The sequence below is a fragment of the Pimephales promelas genome, chromosome 22 (assembly GCF_988280905.1).
Source record: "Pimephales promelas chromosome 22, fPimPro1.hap1.1, whole genome shotgun sequence".
In the NCBI taxonomy this organism is placed as follows: Eukaryota; Metazoa; Chordata; class Actinopteri; order Cypriniformes; family Leuciscidae; genus Pimephales; species Pimephales promelas.
This window is the reverse complement of record NC_142790.1, coordinates 23,240,655-23,255,657: the sequence shown is the minus strand read 5'-3', so window position 1 is coordinate 23,255,657 and position 15,003 is coordinate 23,240,655. Positions and strand designations below refer to the sequence as shown.

Sequence of the window (15,003 nt, the reverse complement as noted above, 5' to 3'; positions counted from 1 at the left end):
ACTGTACTAAAGCACTAAATAAACAAGGGATGAATCGGTATGAAATTTTTGACCAATAACTGATAATTCTTTATATTTAAAAGCCACTAACCGATAGATATTGGCCGATAAATCTAAATGCAATTTTTTATGTAATTTTTTAGAGCCTGATTACAAAAGCAAAAGTCACCATGTCCCAATCACACAATGTTCTCATTATAATTTTATGTAGCCTATATTGCGCTGCACATGTTGCACTTAACGTTATTTTCGTTTTCAAAGTGATTCCAATCATATTTCGTAATTGAAGCAGTTCAAAAACATTATTTGGTGGAAAACACAGCGTATTGTAGACGCCGAAGCCAGCAAACAAACTGGGTCAAAGATAGCAGACTCATTCTACCCAACCCTCTAAGCCTCGGCATCCATTGAAAAACTTCACTCGTCGCCTTCCATTGTCAATTGCACTCATCCCTGTTGCATATCTTCAATCTGGCGAGGAGAAACAACTCTTGAACTTTGGACTGCAGTACCCATTTCAACCACTAGCTGTCAATATTACATACTGCACCTTTAAAATAATAGCAAGTGCAGTTTAAGATTTGTGTTTGGAATATTGGTTTACCTGTCAAGGCTTACTTGATTAAGTGTCTGTCAATGAGCGGGGTTATAAGTATGCAACGCTGGTTTAACTTATCTGACCCTGGGTCAAGGGTCATCGGTCGTTCCCTGAGGATGAATGTTGTTAACCTCTGTCTGCAGGGCAAACATCAAAGAAGTTCAGGAGGGACGGGACAGCAGAGGAAGGGCAGCATGTGTGCAGTATTGTGCTATCTTTACAGAGTCAAATTCTACAGTCAAAACAAAATCAAAATGGACAGTGTTTTCTTTCTTACTACACAAATCATTCATCAGTGCACATTATTCCAAAAAAAAAAAAATCTAAAAAAGAATAAAAGGCCATTTTATGTGAGGTGTGACTTTTGGTGTCTTTGTATCTAAAAGTTTCTCCCAACATCTGCATGGAATCGTAACTTTTTCTTCATACTTTTATCTGTGGATTTATAGCATAATGTCATATTTGATAAGAAGTAGGATGATAAATGCTTGAGATTCCTGCTAAATAAGCTAAAAGACAGACATTTCTCAAAATGAATTTCTTTCCTCAGCTATTAAATGGGCCTCAGAGGCTTTAAATGGGATTCACAGTCCTGGTCATTTATGAAAAGCGCATGTCAGCTTAATGATGCATTGGAGACTAAAATGACCTTCACTGTAAAAAAAATATTTTCAAGATTAGTTATCACAACATTTTTTCTTTTGTCAAATCAACTTAAATAATTCATTTAGTTCAGATAACTTATTATTTTGAGTTTCTGATGATTAAATAAATCTTCTTCATTGTGTTAACTCACGTTTTCAATTTCAATCAACTTAAAATTTTAAGGCAACCAGGTTACTTAATTTTTTAAGTTCAACCAACAATATTTTTTTTTTTACAGTGGGTATTCATCTGCTTAAAATGTTTTGAATTGAACATAACATATTTAATCAACTTAAAATTTTAAGGCAACCAGGTTACTTAATTTTTTAAGTTCAACCAACAATATTTTTTTTTTACAGTGGGTATTCATCTGCTTAAAATGTTTTGAATTGAACATAACAAGGTTTTGAATATATAACCCAATATCAAGGAGCCTTTGGACTAAGCCTTTCTCCATAGCCGTATTTTGATTTGATTATTTTCCATAATTATATTAAAATGATTTGATATCAATGTGGCTTTATAAATATGCCACTTGTCTTGCTCATGAGGACAGTTTCATTTGATTAGCCCTGTAAGTTTGGCCTTTGGGGGCTTTCTATTCGGCCAGGAACCGTATACTACGTTGGCTGTGCAACAAACACCCATCATTCACATCCAGCACACTTTCTGCTGCAGTGATCATGTGACTCATGTGGTCCTGATGGTAAATGATCTCTGTGATTTGTGCAGAAAATGGGAATATAAAATCCCCGAGGATGCATTTGAGTTGGGTGAGGGGCGATTGCTATCCTGATGACATCATCGCGGAGCCCTTTCTTTTTCAGCTCCCTCTTCGTTCCCCCACCCCTTCTGTCTATTTCCTATTATGTGCTGTGTTTGCCGGGCTGATGCCTGACTGCTATAAAATAAGCTCTTTACTCATTCAACAGCAATGGGCATGCCCATGTGGTCTCGACTGAGGGGAGATAATGGCTTGGTGCAGTGACTTGAGGTAGTCAGGATGGCTTGTTAATCGTTTCTCATTGCACATCTATAATGGATTCCTTGATCGTTCTTTCACGCTTGATAAATGCTTATCCTTTTTTCCGAATATGCTCATCAATCAACTTTGCTTGGCATTTTTGCACCCACAATCAATAGATGGACGGGCGGACGGACACACAGACTGTAATTTTGGCTGTTCTCTGGTGGGAAATATATTCTTACCCCATTGGCTTTGTTGATGGTATCTTGGACTCTGCAGGCAGTGCTACATTTCACTCTGCTCTTATCAACTCATCAAAGCAGAAACTCAATAAGTTTACACCACTCTTTTTTTAAGGCCCTGCAATTGAATCCAGCCATGGGAGAGGATGCCATGCAGAACTGGGTCACATTCAAACAACAGGGAGCTGAAGCAATCACAAAAATGCTATTAGAAGGCCCACAATGAGATCGATTTGATAATTTAACAGCCAATGATGCATGTATCCCAAACAGCCAATTACAAACACTTGTGGGAAATTTGACAAATGTGTCGTGTTTGGGAACTTGGGTGATGTATTGAAATGATGGTGTAGCCTCAGTGACCGAACAAACACGTCCAGACTCACTACCGTGGTGTTGTTTATTTCGGCCATTTCTTTGGGAAGCATTTTCTGTGATCTGAATGCAGTATGGAGCGCAGAGCCTGCAGGAATCACAGCATGAGATCTACAACGGCAGATGAAGTGTAAAATGAGGTGATAAAACTCTACTCTCCATGCTGCCTGCGGTCTTAGCGGTCTATTCCGCAGGCTCGAGATCGGTATTTACGACAGGTACAGAGGATCTAAATCATCCTACGTACAATAGGCAGGGAGTGGGATACAGTGAAACACTGTAGCAGAGTACACAGTATCAGCCATAATAGCTTAAAGGTGCAGTGTGTAATTTATTTGATATTATAGCAACATCAAATTAGATTCCAACATGGATGGATGGATGGATGGATGGATGGATGGATGGATGGGTAGATAGATAGATAGATAGATAGATAGATAGATAGATAGATAGATAGATAGATAGATAGATAGATAGATAGATAGATAGATAGATAGATAGATAGATAGATAGATAGATAGATAGATAGATAGATAGATAGATAGGCGGATGGATCGATATCTGATGTGTCTTAACTTCTCTCTGTTTGTACAGCATCGGGGATCTCCTCATCACCCACCACTCCAACACAACTGACCAAGCAGAGTTCTGCGTTTCTTCTGGAAGTCAGTCGGAATGACACCGTGCAGCGTTCCTCGTCCTCCCCCCTCGACACTGGACAGCACCACAGCCCACCTACTGCAAAACCACCGCACAGTCCGTGCTCAGCACATTTATCTACCTCATGTGCGGTGAGTGATCTGACATGCATGCTGAGCAATTTTCAGCATCATTCATTTGATCATGGATGCAGATTTTTTAATTACCAAAATACAAGCACAAATAACATTAAAGACAAAGCCCGGCAGATATGATTACGACTTAAAGTCCCTGTGGTGCAAATCAAGCTTTTAATGTTGTTGTTTTTAAAGGGATAGTTCACTTTGAAATTAATATTTGATATGTTTTAGCTTACCTCAAGGGCATCCAAGATGTAGGTGTCTTTGTTTACGCAGTAGTTTCAATTTTGATATTTTTGGGTCAAACCATTCGTGTCTAAGTCATATAATGGAGGTCTATGGTCACCACCTTAAAGAGCATGCACAGGGAAGTCCAAATTAAACATGATTTAATGACTCGTAAATGTAAGTACACATTGATGGCCTAAGACACGAAACGAGCGGTTTGTGTGAGAAAACAAACAGTATTTATATCGTTTTTACCTCTTGTTAACCGCTCGTTTCGTGTCCTAGGCCATCAGTGTGTACTTGCATTTACAAGTTATTAAATCATGTTTAATTTGGACTTGTCTGTGCATGCTCTTGATGTCTCATGTCCATTAAATGACTGACAGACAAAAACGGTTTGACCTAAAAATATAAAAATTGAAACTACAAAGACATACATCTTGGATGACCTTGAGGTAAGCTAAAACATACCAAAAATTAATTTCAAAATGGACTACCCCTTTAATATGCTTTAAGGCAAACTGTGAAAATTCACGTCAACACCATTGCTGAGTGTTTTCTCCTTAAAACTGCTGTGAACTAAGTCTCAAAATCGCAGTTTGAAATTGCCAATGTTTCTGACGCCACAAACATTGTTAACAATCATGACCACGAGTGGATCGCAAAGCTGGTGCGAGTGAGTGGAGGCGGGGCTAATTTGCATATTCATAGAACTGCTTAAAATAAATGATGTAGAGTTACATTCAAGCTATTGTAAGGCATGAAGGATTTCTTTTCAAGGATAAAACTTTTAAATATGTCATTTTGGTGATCAAAATATTTTGGATAAAAGTATTGACTAAAGAGGGACTGTTTTTGTACAAGAAAAGGATCAGCTCTTGCTCCGAAAATATTTTTTCAAACAATCGCAAGATTGGCACTTAAGAATGCATGCAGATTATGCAAATAAATGAACTATAAAACCTGAAGAATCTTTAATGTCATAGATATTAAATGTATTATTTAAAAAAACGATCAGCTTTCACAAGTCGCCTGTTCCTGTCGATGGATCTAACCTGATTTTTACGACTCAACCCACTGACCGTTCATCAAGTTCACAAGCCAAAATCAATACAGCAGTCACCATCTGCAGTGCTGTTGTCCTTGCCTCCTGCCCGCTAATCTAAGCAGAGGTCCAAGGCTGCACTCAGCAGATGTTTAATCAACTGTATCTTTACTCCTTCTCTCACACTTTGGGCCTCATTCGCTTACCGTACATACAGTACATGTGTATCAGTGTAAAACCTTCCCATTATTTTGGACTCTCCAGATTTGTGAACTAACATTTTTTTCTCATGGCTGGTATGTATTTGTTTACTTTTGCTGTATATTCATGGGGAGATTGTTTTTCTCACAAGGGCTCAAGTTTTATTCAGACTGCCACACCCACTGATTCATCAGGCAAGAATTTGGGCACAGTTCATTTTAATTACCCTCAATGCCAGATGTTGCTCTGGGAAAGACCATTCCAGTTGTGTGAAATATCTACAGTAGCCTAATGGAGCTGGACCTCTTCTATAGGTTTATAGCATGTATGTTAAATTGGTTCCATTCTAGATCTAAGAGGGCCGCTAAGGGGACAGAGAGATGGAAAAAAGACACAAGCGGGCAAGAAAGAGTGGCGCAAGTTGTTCTGCACTAAAGACATGGACAATTGTTCTGTGCATTGCAGATAGTGAATTTAGACACAAAGATACGTGCAAATACATTTTAGACAAGATTAAGAGAATTGAATCTTTAAAAATCACTCAAAAAATACCATAAGGCAAGGCAAGGCAAGTTTATTTATAGCACGTTTCATACACAATGGCAATTCAAAGTGCTTTACATAGAAGAAATTAAAATAAGAAATCAGAATAATTAAAACAGTTTAGAATAAACAGTTTAGAATAAGCTAAATAAATGAGGGGGGGGGGGATATAATTCAAAATATAATTTCAATTATATATGAAATTATATCAAAAAATCATCATATATAATTTTTCCTCTCCCTCAAAAAGTGACAACTTTAACATGCTACATCTAAAAATATCTGGGGGGTATTTTGAGCAAAAAAATAATTTCACATGCACACTCTGGGGACATCAGATATTTATTACAGAGAGGATAATCTTGTGAAAATGGCATTATACTACCCGTTTACCTCCAGAAAGTGTCACTGAATCAGTGAGTAAATCTTTTTAGTGAACAGATTCGAAAGATTCAAATCACTGGGATGAATCAAAATCCCCACCCACCACCAACACCAGCAGCCAGTTTGAACAGCATGGCTCCACTCGCTTTTATATTCGCACATTGTCTACAGCAAATAACACAATAAATGAGTTAGCGGGATAGTTGATTTACCACTCTCTCCCTGTCAGACCGTTGACAGCTCGCGACTGCAGCAAACTGGAACAGTCCATTTGCAAAGAGCCGGAGGGGGAGGGTCTCTCCTCACTGACTTTACATTGGATGTACATGTACGGGTACACATTCGGAGCACGCCTGCAAACACCGACTGCCCCTACAAGGACCGATGGACCAGAAAACATGAGCACTTAGTATATTTCCCACCCGAAACAGTTCGGTTTGCGTTGCTTCCGTTTATTGTCTACTGTATCTTTATTAAACTCTGACAGCCAACTTCCGATCTCACAGCGGTCTCCTCACCGTCTGTCTGCCGGTGTGTGTGTGTTGTGTGTGTGTGTGTGTGTGTGTGTGTGTGGACGGCACGACGGGAGGGCTGCCTGAGATCGCCTCGACTGTTCTTGACTCTTGTCACTCTGTCTCCAGGTCCACGGTTTATCTGAAGACATGCTGGAGAAACTCGATCTCGAGGATGAAGGTAAGCCTCTTTAGGAAATATGTCGTGATTCTTACGACCTTCCTTCGTTTTCTCAACCGGCTGGTTCAGCAGCTTCGATTTCTTGACAGTTGACATTAACATATTCTTTGCTGATTTATTTATTCCTCGCATTTAGAGTGATAGTCTATTTTAATCTCGTTCATAATCTAACGTTAACTCGCGTATAATAACGCGATGGTGATTTTCCTCTCGTCACTTGGTCATTTCTGGGGCATCAGTGGCATGGCCTTTTAAACAGTGTATCGATATCAAATCCAGCTGTTTAGGAACCACTGGATATCCCAGTAATGTATCGGGATCCCCATTCGTCATTTCTAACCTGTTGGGTGTAGATGCGTCAGATGATGCTATTGGCTGGAGACGCCTCACCCACGCCAAGGAGTCCCTCAGGGGTGAGGGTATAATGTCCAAATATTTTATTCCTTTTTTCAGTCAACAATGAGAATGTTTGTGGAGAAACCCAGTCAGTCTTTAAACTTACTTTAAAATATTTTAAAAATATTTATAAAGAAATTTTTCATTAATGTGATTTGATTCTTTTTAAGAAGCTTATGGCTGCTGTTTTATTAAGCAATCAGTCCCATAATCATAACTTGACTTAATAAGGAATGCTGTTCGAAGGCTATGAACCGGCCCTGAAGCTGTTTTCGGAGCGAACATTTTCCCGTGAAGTGCTTTTGCCTCAAGGTTTGGCGGCATGGTTTTCCCAGCAATATGAGGAGAGCATACCACATTGATCTGGCATTGGCGTCGCAAGTCTTCTCATTCTTTACAAAGGCTTTTGCAGCTGTTCTTTCGACTGTTGTGCCCTACCTTTTAGGGGAAACAGAGCGGACACCCTCCAGAAGAGGTCGTGCAGGCTTCAGATCTGCACTCTCATGCTGAGGTTGAGGGTTTTCCCCAAAGCAGTGACAGTGAAGTCCTCTAAACCTTCTCCCACACTTCATAAACATATCTGTTAAAACCCTGGGCCCTGGCTGGTGTTTTTAGATTAGTTTTTTGATGAGTTTGTGTTGGTGTGCACTATTCTGTACAAGGACACTGACTTTAAAAAAGTGAAATTATTCACACTAAAAGAACAGACTGTATTTTAAAGTATTATTCTCATTCACGAGGAGCAGCAATGTCAGATTTATAAAATTTTTTTGAGGACAATCAATTTGATTGTGATTCAGATCGAATTAGTTCTCCAGTTCAACTAGTTTGTTCAGTAAACTATAGTAAAAAGCCAGTGTTATACGTTTATTTATATTTTGAATTAGCCTTTATAGCCTACTTTAATCTTAATTTTAATCTGTTTTATATATTTTTATGTGCTTATGTTATTTTCGTTAGAACTTTATTTGAATATTTCTTTTTAGCTGTAATTATTATTTTATTTCAGTTTTATTTTTACACATTTTTAGTACTTTAGCTTATACTTGTTTATTTTATTCAGTTGCCAAAGCAGCATTTCTATTCAGCATTTTTTTTATTTAAGTTGTGCATCTAATATTTGTATTTTATTGTATTTTATTTCAGCTTTATTTCAAATTCCGATAATGATTTTAAACAGTTTTAGTTTACTGACAAAAAACAACAACTATTGAATACTTTTAGTGCAGGACTTAAGTGATTTTTAAATTCTTTTTGCGTCAAATCAAAGTTTGTAGTGCTATGATTCACCTCGTACCTTGTAGGCTTATTTCATGGCTTATAACGTTTTAACAAAGACTTTTAAAATAAAATCTGTATGGTAGAAATGAATGGAAAAAATACCTCAGGAACGAGCGCCGCTGAAAAAGAACACTCTATAGCACAATAAAAGAGCGATTATTGAGCGACCCAATCCTTTAAAATCATATTTGAAAACTCTGCTTTGCAGGCTAATTTAATGTAATAAATAATATCTTAGCCTATCTAATGTCTTGTTGAGGACATGCACAGGGCAGTGTGCTTTTTGAAGTATTAATAGCGTGTGCTAGTTTTTGAAGCGCCTTCATTAAATGATGTCTTGAAGGCATTGGTTTGGAGAATGCGCTTCTGGAGCGTTCCAGGGTGGTCTGGCGTGTTGCTCGAATAGCATGTGAAAACTAGAATGTGTTCAACAAACAAAAGATTCATTCTGCAGTAATTCAGTTCTTTGAATAGCCACGGTGGACATCAGCCAAAGTGTCATGCTTCTGGTTTTGTTGGATCTAAACACAGACTTTCTGAGTAGCTTTTCTTTTGTCATTTGTTTGGGCTTATATGTGGATAATACTTTTGTTTGGTAGCTATAAATTATGATTATCACAAATCGTGCACTAAAATGGGTGTGTTGTTGTTCTCGTAATGAATAATTCAAAAATAATGACAGTGTTCAAAAACCCAACCCCATTTGCTATTGGTCGGGAAAATAGTGTGCAACAGTCTGATATCAAAATCTCAAAATCCCATTTTCATGATTTTTAACGATAACTTATACAATTTTTAAAACAGACCTACTGTGAGTTACGAGTTTGTTAATCGATGGTATATATTTCTAATGAAGCCGTCAGCCCACATTATTTGAACTTATTTTTTAAGTAATCGTATTTAACAGTGAAATTCCTTGTGAAAAACTACATTACCCATGCAAAAAACAAAACAAATAATTAAATAAATACACCCAACAGTTACCCTAAAGCACTGTTAAACCCCATCAATATATGCACGAATAAATGAAAATATATTGTCTATATTTAAATAATAAACTTCTTTAAATCAGTAGTTCTATATTTATCCATCATTTTTATTTTTATTTGTCATTTGCAATGCTTCATGGGATTGTAGTTATTTCCCTCATTAAAGCTGTTAAGTACAAAGTCTTGTACTATTGTCTAAATCTCAAATACTTTTGCTTCACATCAAAGTTAATATTGTAATTCATCTCATAACTGGTCGATTTGGTTCATGGCTTCTAACTCTTTAACGAAGGCGTTTTAAAAATACGAAATCCTTCCAGAACCAAGGCTGCAGGGCGGGCATTGTTGCTGCACCCCAAACTCCCTTAATTGGTTGAGCCTGCTGCCATATGAGATTGGTCTGGATCAGACTGTAAAAAAAGATGGACGATGCCCCATTCGCTCTTTTCCATTGGAGAGAACTGAAGACACCAGTCTCCCAAAAATATGGCGCTGACTTCTTGGGACTTGAGTCTGCACACTTCCGTTTTCGGGACCGGACATGTGCAATCGTGGGCAAGCTTTTCTGCTTTTATTTTTTTCAAATCCACTCAGTACAGAGCAGCTGCAACTAGACTGTCCTATTAAATTGTTTCCATGAGCTAATGCTAGCTACTCTGACAATAGCCAGTAGTGTTAAACTGCTGAAGCGATGGTGAGAAATACTCTGAACCTTCTATTAACCTCAGCACACTGAGTGTGTCAACTTAACACGCATTGTACTCTCTACTTTTTGTGGTCCCACATAATGAAAGAACTGTTGAGTTCGATCACTTACTGAAAATACACCGTAGCTGAGGATCAGATGTTAACTTTCTCAAAGCAGTGGTTAAAAACGTATTCTAGGTGAAACTATCAATCAAGTGTTTATGAACACGAAGCTGCAGACGTGAATGTTAATAAGAGCTGCTTTCTCCATAGGCTTTTTGACCAATGTGTGGTGAAACGTCTTGAGAAATCCTAGACTGCACCTACTGTACAGTCTTGACAAAAAAAAAGCTTTCACTTCAGTGTTGTTTTTAGTCTAGACAACTGCTGAGGAATCAGTTCAGTGTCTAAGAATACTACTGTAAGAATTACCATGGCAACTGGAGACATTAGGCCGGATGCTGCTGAAAGGAACAACAAGAGAGAGACATCAGAGTCCGCCAGATCTACTCGTCTTTTGTGTGTGTGTGTGTGTGTGTATGTGTGTGGCGTCCATTGTAAATGACGCTGTTTTTACTTTATTTTCAACATAAGCTTTTCTGAGTCAGTACACCTAGCTTGGGTTGTTTCGCAAAGTGTATAGTGTAAATGCAGTTATTGGATATGGATAATTTTTAAAAGAACATGGTCATAAAAAAAAACAAATATTGTCAACCAATCAGAATTGGGCGTCAAGATCTTGCAGCCAGACAATAAAACTTTTTTTTAAAATGTGTAGGAAAATGTTGTTTAATTTGATTCATTTTTATCACAACAGCTATTTTCATCCATCTTTTCTCTTTGTACACTTAGTAGGTGTTATTGGTATTTTGATGCTTGTGCAGCTTAATGTTTATTAATTGATTTAAAAAATAAAAGAAAGACATTTTTATAATGAATGCATCGGTTCTTCAGCCTTTTAGGAGTATGTTAGTGCTAATAACAACTTATTGGCATGTACTTAGTCTCACTTTGCTCTCTGATTGACTGTGTTTCCGTTTATTGGTGTCTTTGCAGCTGTTGAACAATCCGAGAGCGACATTTACATGCGTTTTATGAAGTTACATAAGTGCTACGACATCGTCCCTACCAGCTCCAAGCTAGTGGTCTTTGACACAACGCTGCAGGTAAGTGCTCTAGAATCTAGATGTTCCTGTTACGCAAGATGTCTGTCAGACATGTCATCCATGAGTTGAAATAATAATGTTATCCATAACTTGCATTCCTCAAAGTTAGTTACGGTAACAAAAAAAAGTACAAAGTAATCTTCACAATTTTCCCTCTCGTCTCACTATTCTTGTTAAAAACACATTCTCATTAGAATCATGCCAAATAATTCTTTAGTCATTTGTTTATATTGAATCTGGGAAAGGATTTTGTTTGATTTGATCTGCTCAATGATTATTCCTGAATTTGTTTAGTCATAATGAAAGGTGAAGTGTGTAATTTTCAAAAATAATGACAATATTAGTGCCATAAAAGGTTGTCTTTTTTTAATTCTACAAGTGATTTTTGGCATCACAATATTACAATGCACAGTATGAAATAAATTAATTTAAATATAAATATTAGGGCTGTCAAATGATTAATTGCGATTAATCGCATCCAAAATAAAAGTTTGTGTTTAAATAATATATGTGGGTGCACTGTGTATAATTATTTTATATATATATATAAATACACACACATGCTTATATATATTTAAGAAATATTTTCATGTATATAGTATATATAGATTTATATATAATTTGTATGATATGTAAATATAAATATTTTATATATAAATAATATTTTTTTTCTTAAATATACATGTGTGTGTGTAATATTTATATGTATACAAATAATTATACACCGTGCACCCACATATATTATGTAAACACAAACTTTTATTTGGGATGTGATCGCGATTAATCGTTTGGCAGCCCTAATAAATATTAAATGTATAAATAAATAAAATAAAATTTTAATCTTTAACAGTTGTATTACATTTAATAATGTTATTAAGTGAGGAAGTAAAAATAAATGTAAATATAGGAAGAATGATTGTGCACAATTAAATATTCTATATTATGATATTGATAAAGTTAAATATTAAATTTCAATTTAAATATCGACAGATAACCGATATCATATATATATATATATATATATATTCTGAGATATTTTATTTAGTGATTTTCAATCTGTATTCCATTTAGTGCATGAATGTTTTCAATATTATCCAAACGCTGCTATTATTATTTCAGTCTTTTTGAAGAGCCAATGATTGGGATCAGATGGTTTTCAAAGCCAATCAAAATGCTACTTTTAGAAAGGAGTCAGTTTCATGTCTATAATCCTGCTTCTTTTCACCCTGTTTGAGTCTGTCTGTCTTTGTCTTGATCTGACTTGCTTCTTTTCCCAGTGGTTTGTTATACCACGTATTGACGTTTGTCTCCTGTTCTCCCAGTAGAGTCCACACAGCGATATTGTGTGATCAGCACATATGTTTCCAGTCTTATCCAGTATTGCACGTGCTGTCATAAACCCCTCCATCAGCATCTGTGCGGTCTGCTTGTAATGTTCAATGGTGGTGCAGGGATCCACGGGGTCAATACGTCGATATGTTTAAATATTTGATAATGAATTCTAGATGAATGGCCTGCAGTGGGATTGTTTTGGACAGAAGATCCAAGTCTATGTTCTTGATCACTGACTCATAGCATTGATACACTAGCTGTCGACCCCTGTTCAGAATAGTTTCCATACCTCATAAGGGCCAGCCTTGGGGAACGTCTCATTATGTTCCATGCCATGACTCGATTAATGTTTAATAATCTCCGATTGGGCTGGAACATCACCCAAGGAGGGAGAAAAGAGGCTGACATGATTTATTTAAGAATGCCTGTGAGACGCCATGATTAATGCTTTGTTTAGCTGCATGGCAGTATCGACAGTGTTTGAATGGATCGGCCTGCCCAAATCCTCCTTGGTGGAATTTATTCCTACGACAAAGGCTTTGCAGTTGCCTTTAGCTAGTACTAATTATTATAAAATTTTTGATAGAAGAATTTCACAGGATTACATATGGTTTCTGGTAATTTAGGATTTGGATGTATGCCTGTTGTAACAGAGTTTTGTTAAGGGCTTGGAATTAAATATTCACAGATTCTACAGGTTCACACAGGCCTGGTTGCTCACCTCAGGTTATGTGCCTGCGTTGAGCAAGTTATCATACCATGCAATGGAGGGGTGAGGGGAAGATAAGAATTCCTGGATCAAAGTGTGGCCCCAGCTTTGCATGTCAAGACTTAACTTTGCATGTCAAGTGTGTGTGTATATATATATATATATATATATAATTCAAAATTAAAAAAAAAAAATCTTCAGAATTGATTTGTTTTCCATAGAGATAATTGTTTTTAATTGTTTAAAATGTTTTTACAGAAATTCCTATTTTTAAAGCAAATTTAACTCATTATTTATATAATTATATTTTAAAAATACCCATTCATTATTAAGGAAAAATGCTAAGCTTTACAATTAATATTAACCCGAAATGAAAATAAATTAATTTGTTGTGATACTTTATTATTAATATTATTATTATTATTAGAAGTATTATTATAATGGTAGTAATATTGTTAAATGCATTGTGGATATTTTTCTTCTTCTTCTCATTATCATATGCATTATGAGAATTTTATTAATAATAATTAATAGTATTATTACTTTTGCTATTGTATATCTGTCACGGTGCGGTGCAGGCAGAAGGACAGGCTGAGTCCAGATTCAATTAATATAACTTTTACTCACAAAAGGAACAGGCAAGGATAAAGATGAACACGAGCAAACACAGGGTAACATCAACATTGACCGACAAAGACTGAATGGAACAGAGGGAACTAAATACATGGAAGAATCAAACATAATGAGGTGCAAACAGGTGAAACAGATGAAACAGGACGCTGAACGGGAGGCTGATGAGGGAGTGAGTTCAGGTGTGCAGACGAGAGGATCATGGGAAGTGTAGTGCAGGAGACGCAGACAGGATGGTGCAGACGCAGACTGTGACAGAACTCCCCCCTCCCGGGAGGCGTGACCTCACGCCGCAGAACAGAGGAAGGAGGGGGGACGAACTGGGGGCTGAGCGGGACGTGGCCAGGGCGGAGCAGGCTGAGGGCGTGGCCAGGGCGGAGCAGGCTGAGGGCGTGGCCAGGGCGGAGCAGGCTGAGGGCGTGCCCAGGGCGGAGCAGGCGGAGGGAGGACCCCTGGTGGAGCCGATGGTAGTGGGGCTGACAACACCAGGGGGCCGACTGACAGGGGCGGAGCAGATGGGAGAGGAGACCAGGGTGCAGCTGAGGGACAGACGACATTGGGTGCTGAGGAGGGACCGAGGGACCATGGTGACACCGTAGGCTCAGGTGACCGAAGTGATGACAGGGGCACAGAGGGACACGGTGAGGCCAGAGGGAGTGAGGGCTGACGGGTGACTGAAGGGAGTGAGGAGTCCGACAGAACCGGGGGGGGTGACATGACGGGGCGGAGCTATGGGAAGGAAGTCCAAAGGTGAAGGGAGGATGACGAGGGAGCGAAGGGAATCTGGAGGGACGAGGGAGTCTGGCCGAGCTGGTGGACTGATGGGCCATGGAGGAGCTGAGGGAGGTAAGAGCCACGGGGGAGCCAATGGGACCGGGGGCCGAGGAAGTGTCCATGTGGAGGAGGTGGGAGGCGAAACCCGGGGATCCCATGACCAGGCTGGGTCAGGGGAGCTAGTAGACAGAAGGGCTGACGGATGCATGACGGGAGGAGGTGGGAGAGGGAGGCTGGGTGGGATCCTGGTCTCGGGCTCTGGCTGGACGGTCTCGGGCTCTGGCTGGACGGTCTCGGGCTCTGGCTCTGGCTGGACGGTCTCGGGCTCTGGCTGGACGG

At 38.4% G+C, this 15,003-nt stretch overlaps 1 protein-coding gene across 7 annotated transcripts in view; it reads left to right on the top strand.

The window, feature by feature from the left end:
• Window positions 1-15,003, top strand: part of prkag2a (protein kinase, AMP-activated, gamma 2 non-catalytic subunit a) — a 59,513-nt gene that overhangs the window by 28,836 nt on the left and 15,674 nt on the right. For 4 of the 7 annotated variants that reach the window (XR_005624561.2, XM_039684652.2, XM_089125972.1 and 1 more), the window contains 3 exons: window positions 3,422-3,618; window positions 6,649-6,700; window positions 11,110-11,219. Coding sequence is in view for 6 of the 7 variants with exons in the window: in XM_039684652.2 (XP_039540586.2) it covers window positions 3,422-3,618; window positions 6,649-6,700; window positions 11,110-11,219 (359 nt within the window). In the remaining variant the exon portion in view is untranslated. Of the gene's footprint in view, window positions 1-3,421; window positions 3,619-6,144; window positions 6,443-6,648; window positions 6,701-11,109; window positions 11,220-15,003 lie in introns of those variants that run through there. The other 3 variants (XM_089125973.1, XM_039684657.2, XM_089125974.1) reach the window with 3 other exon arrangements.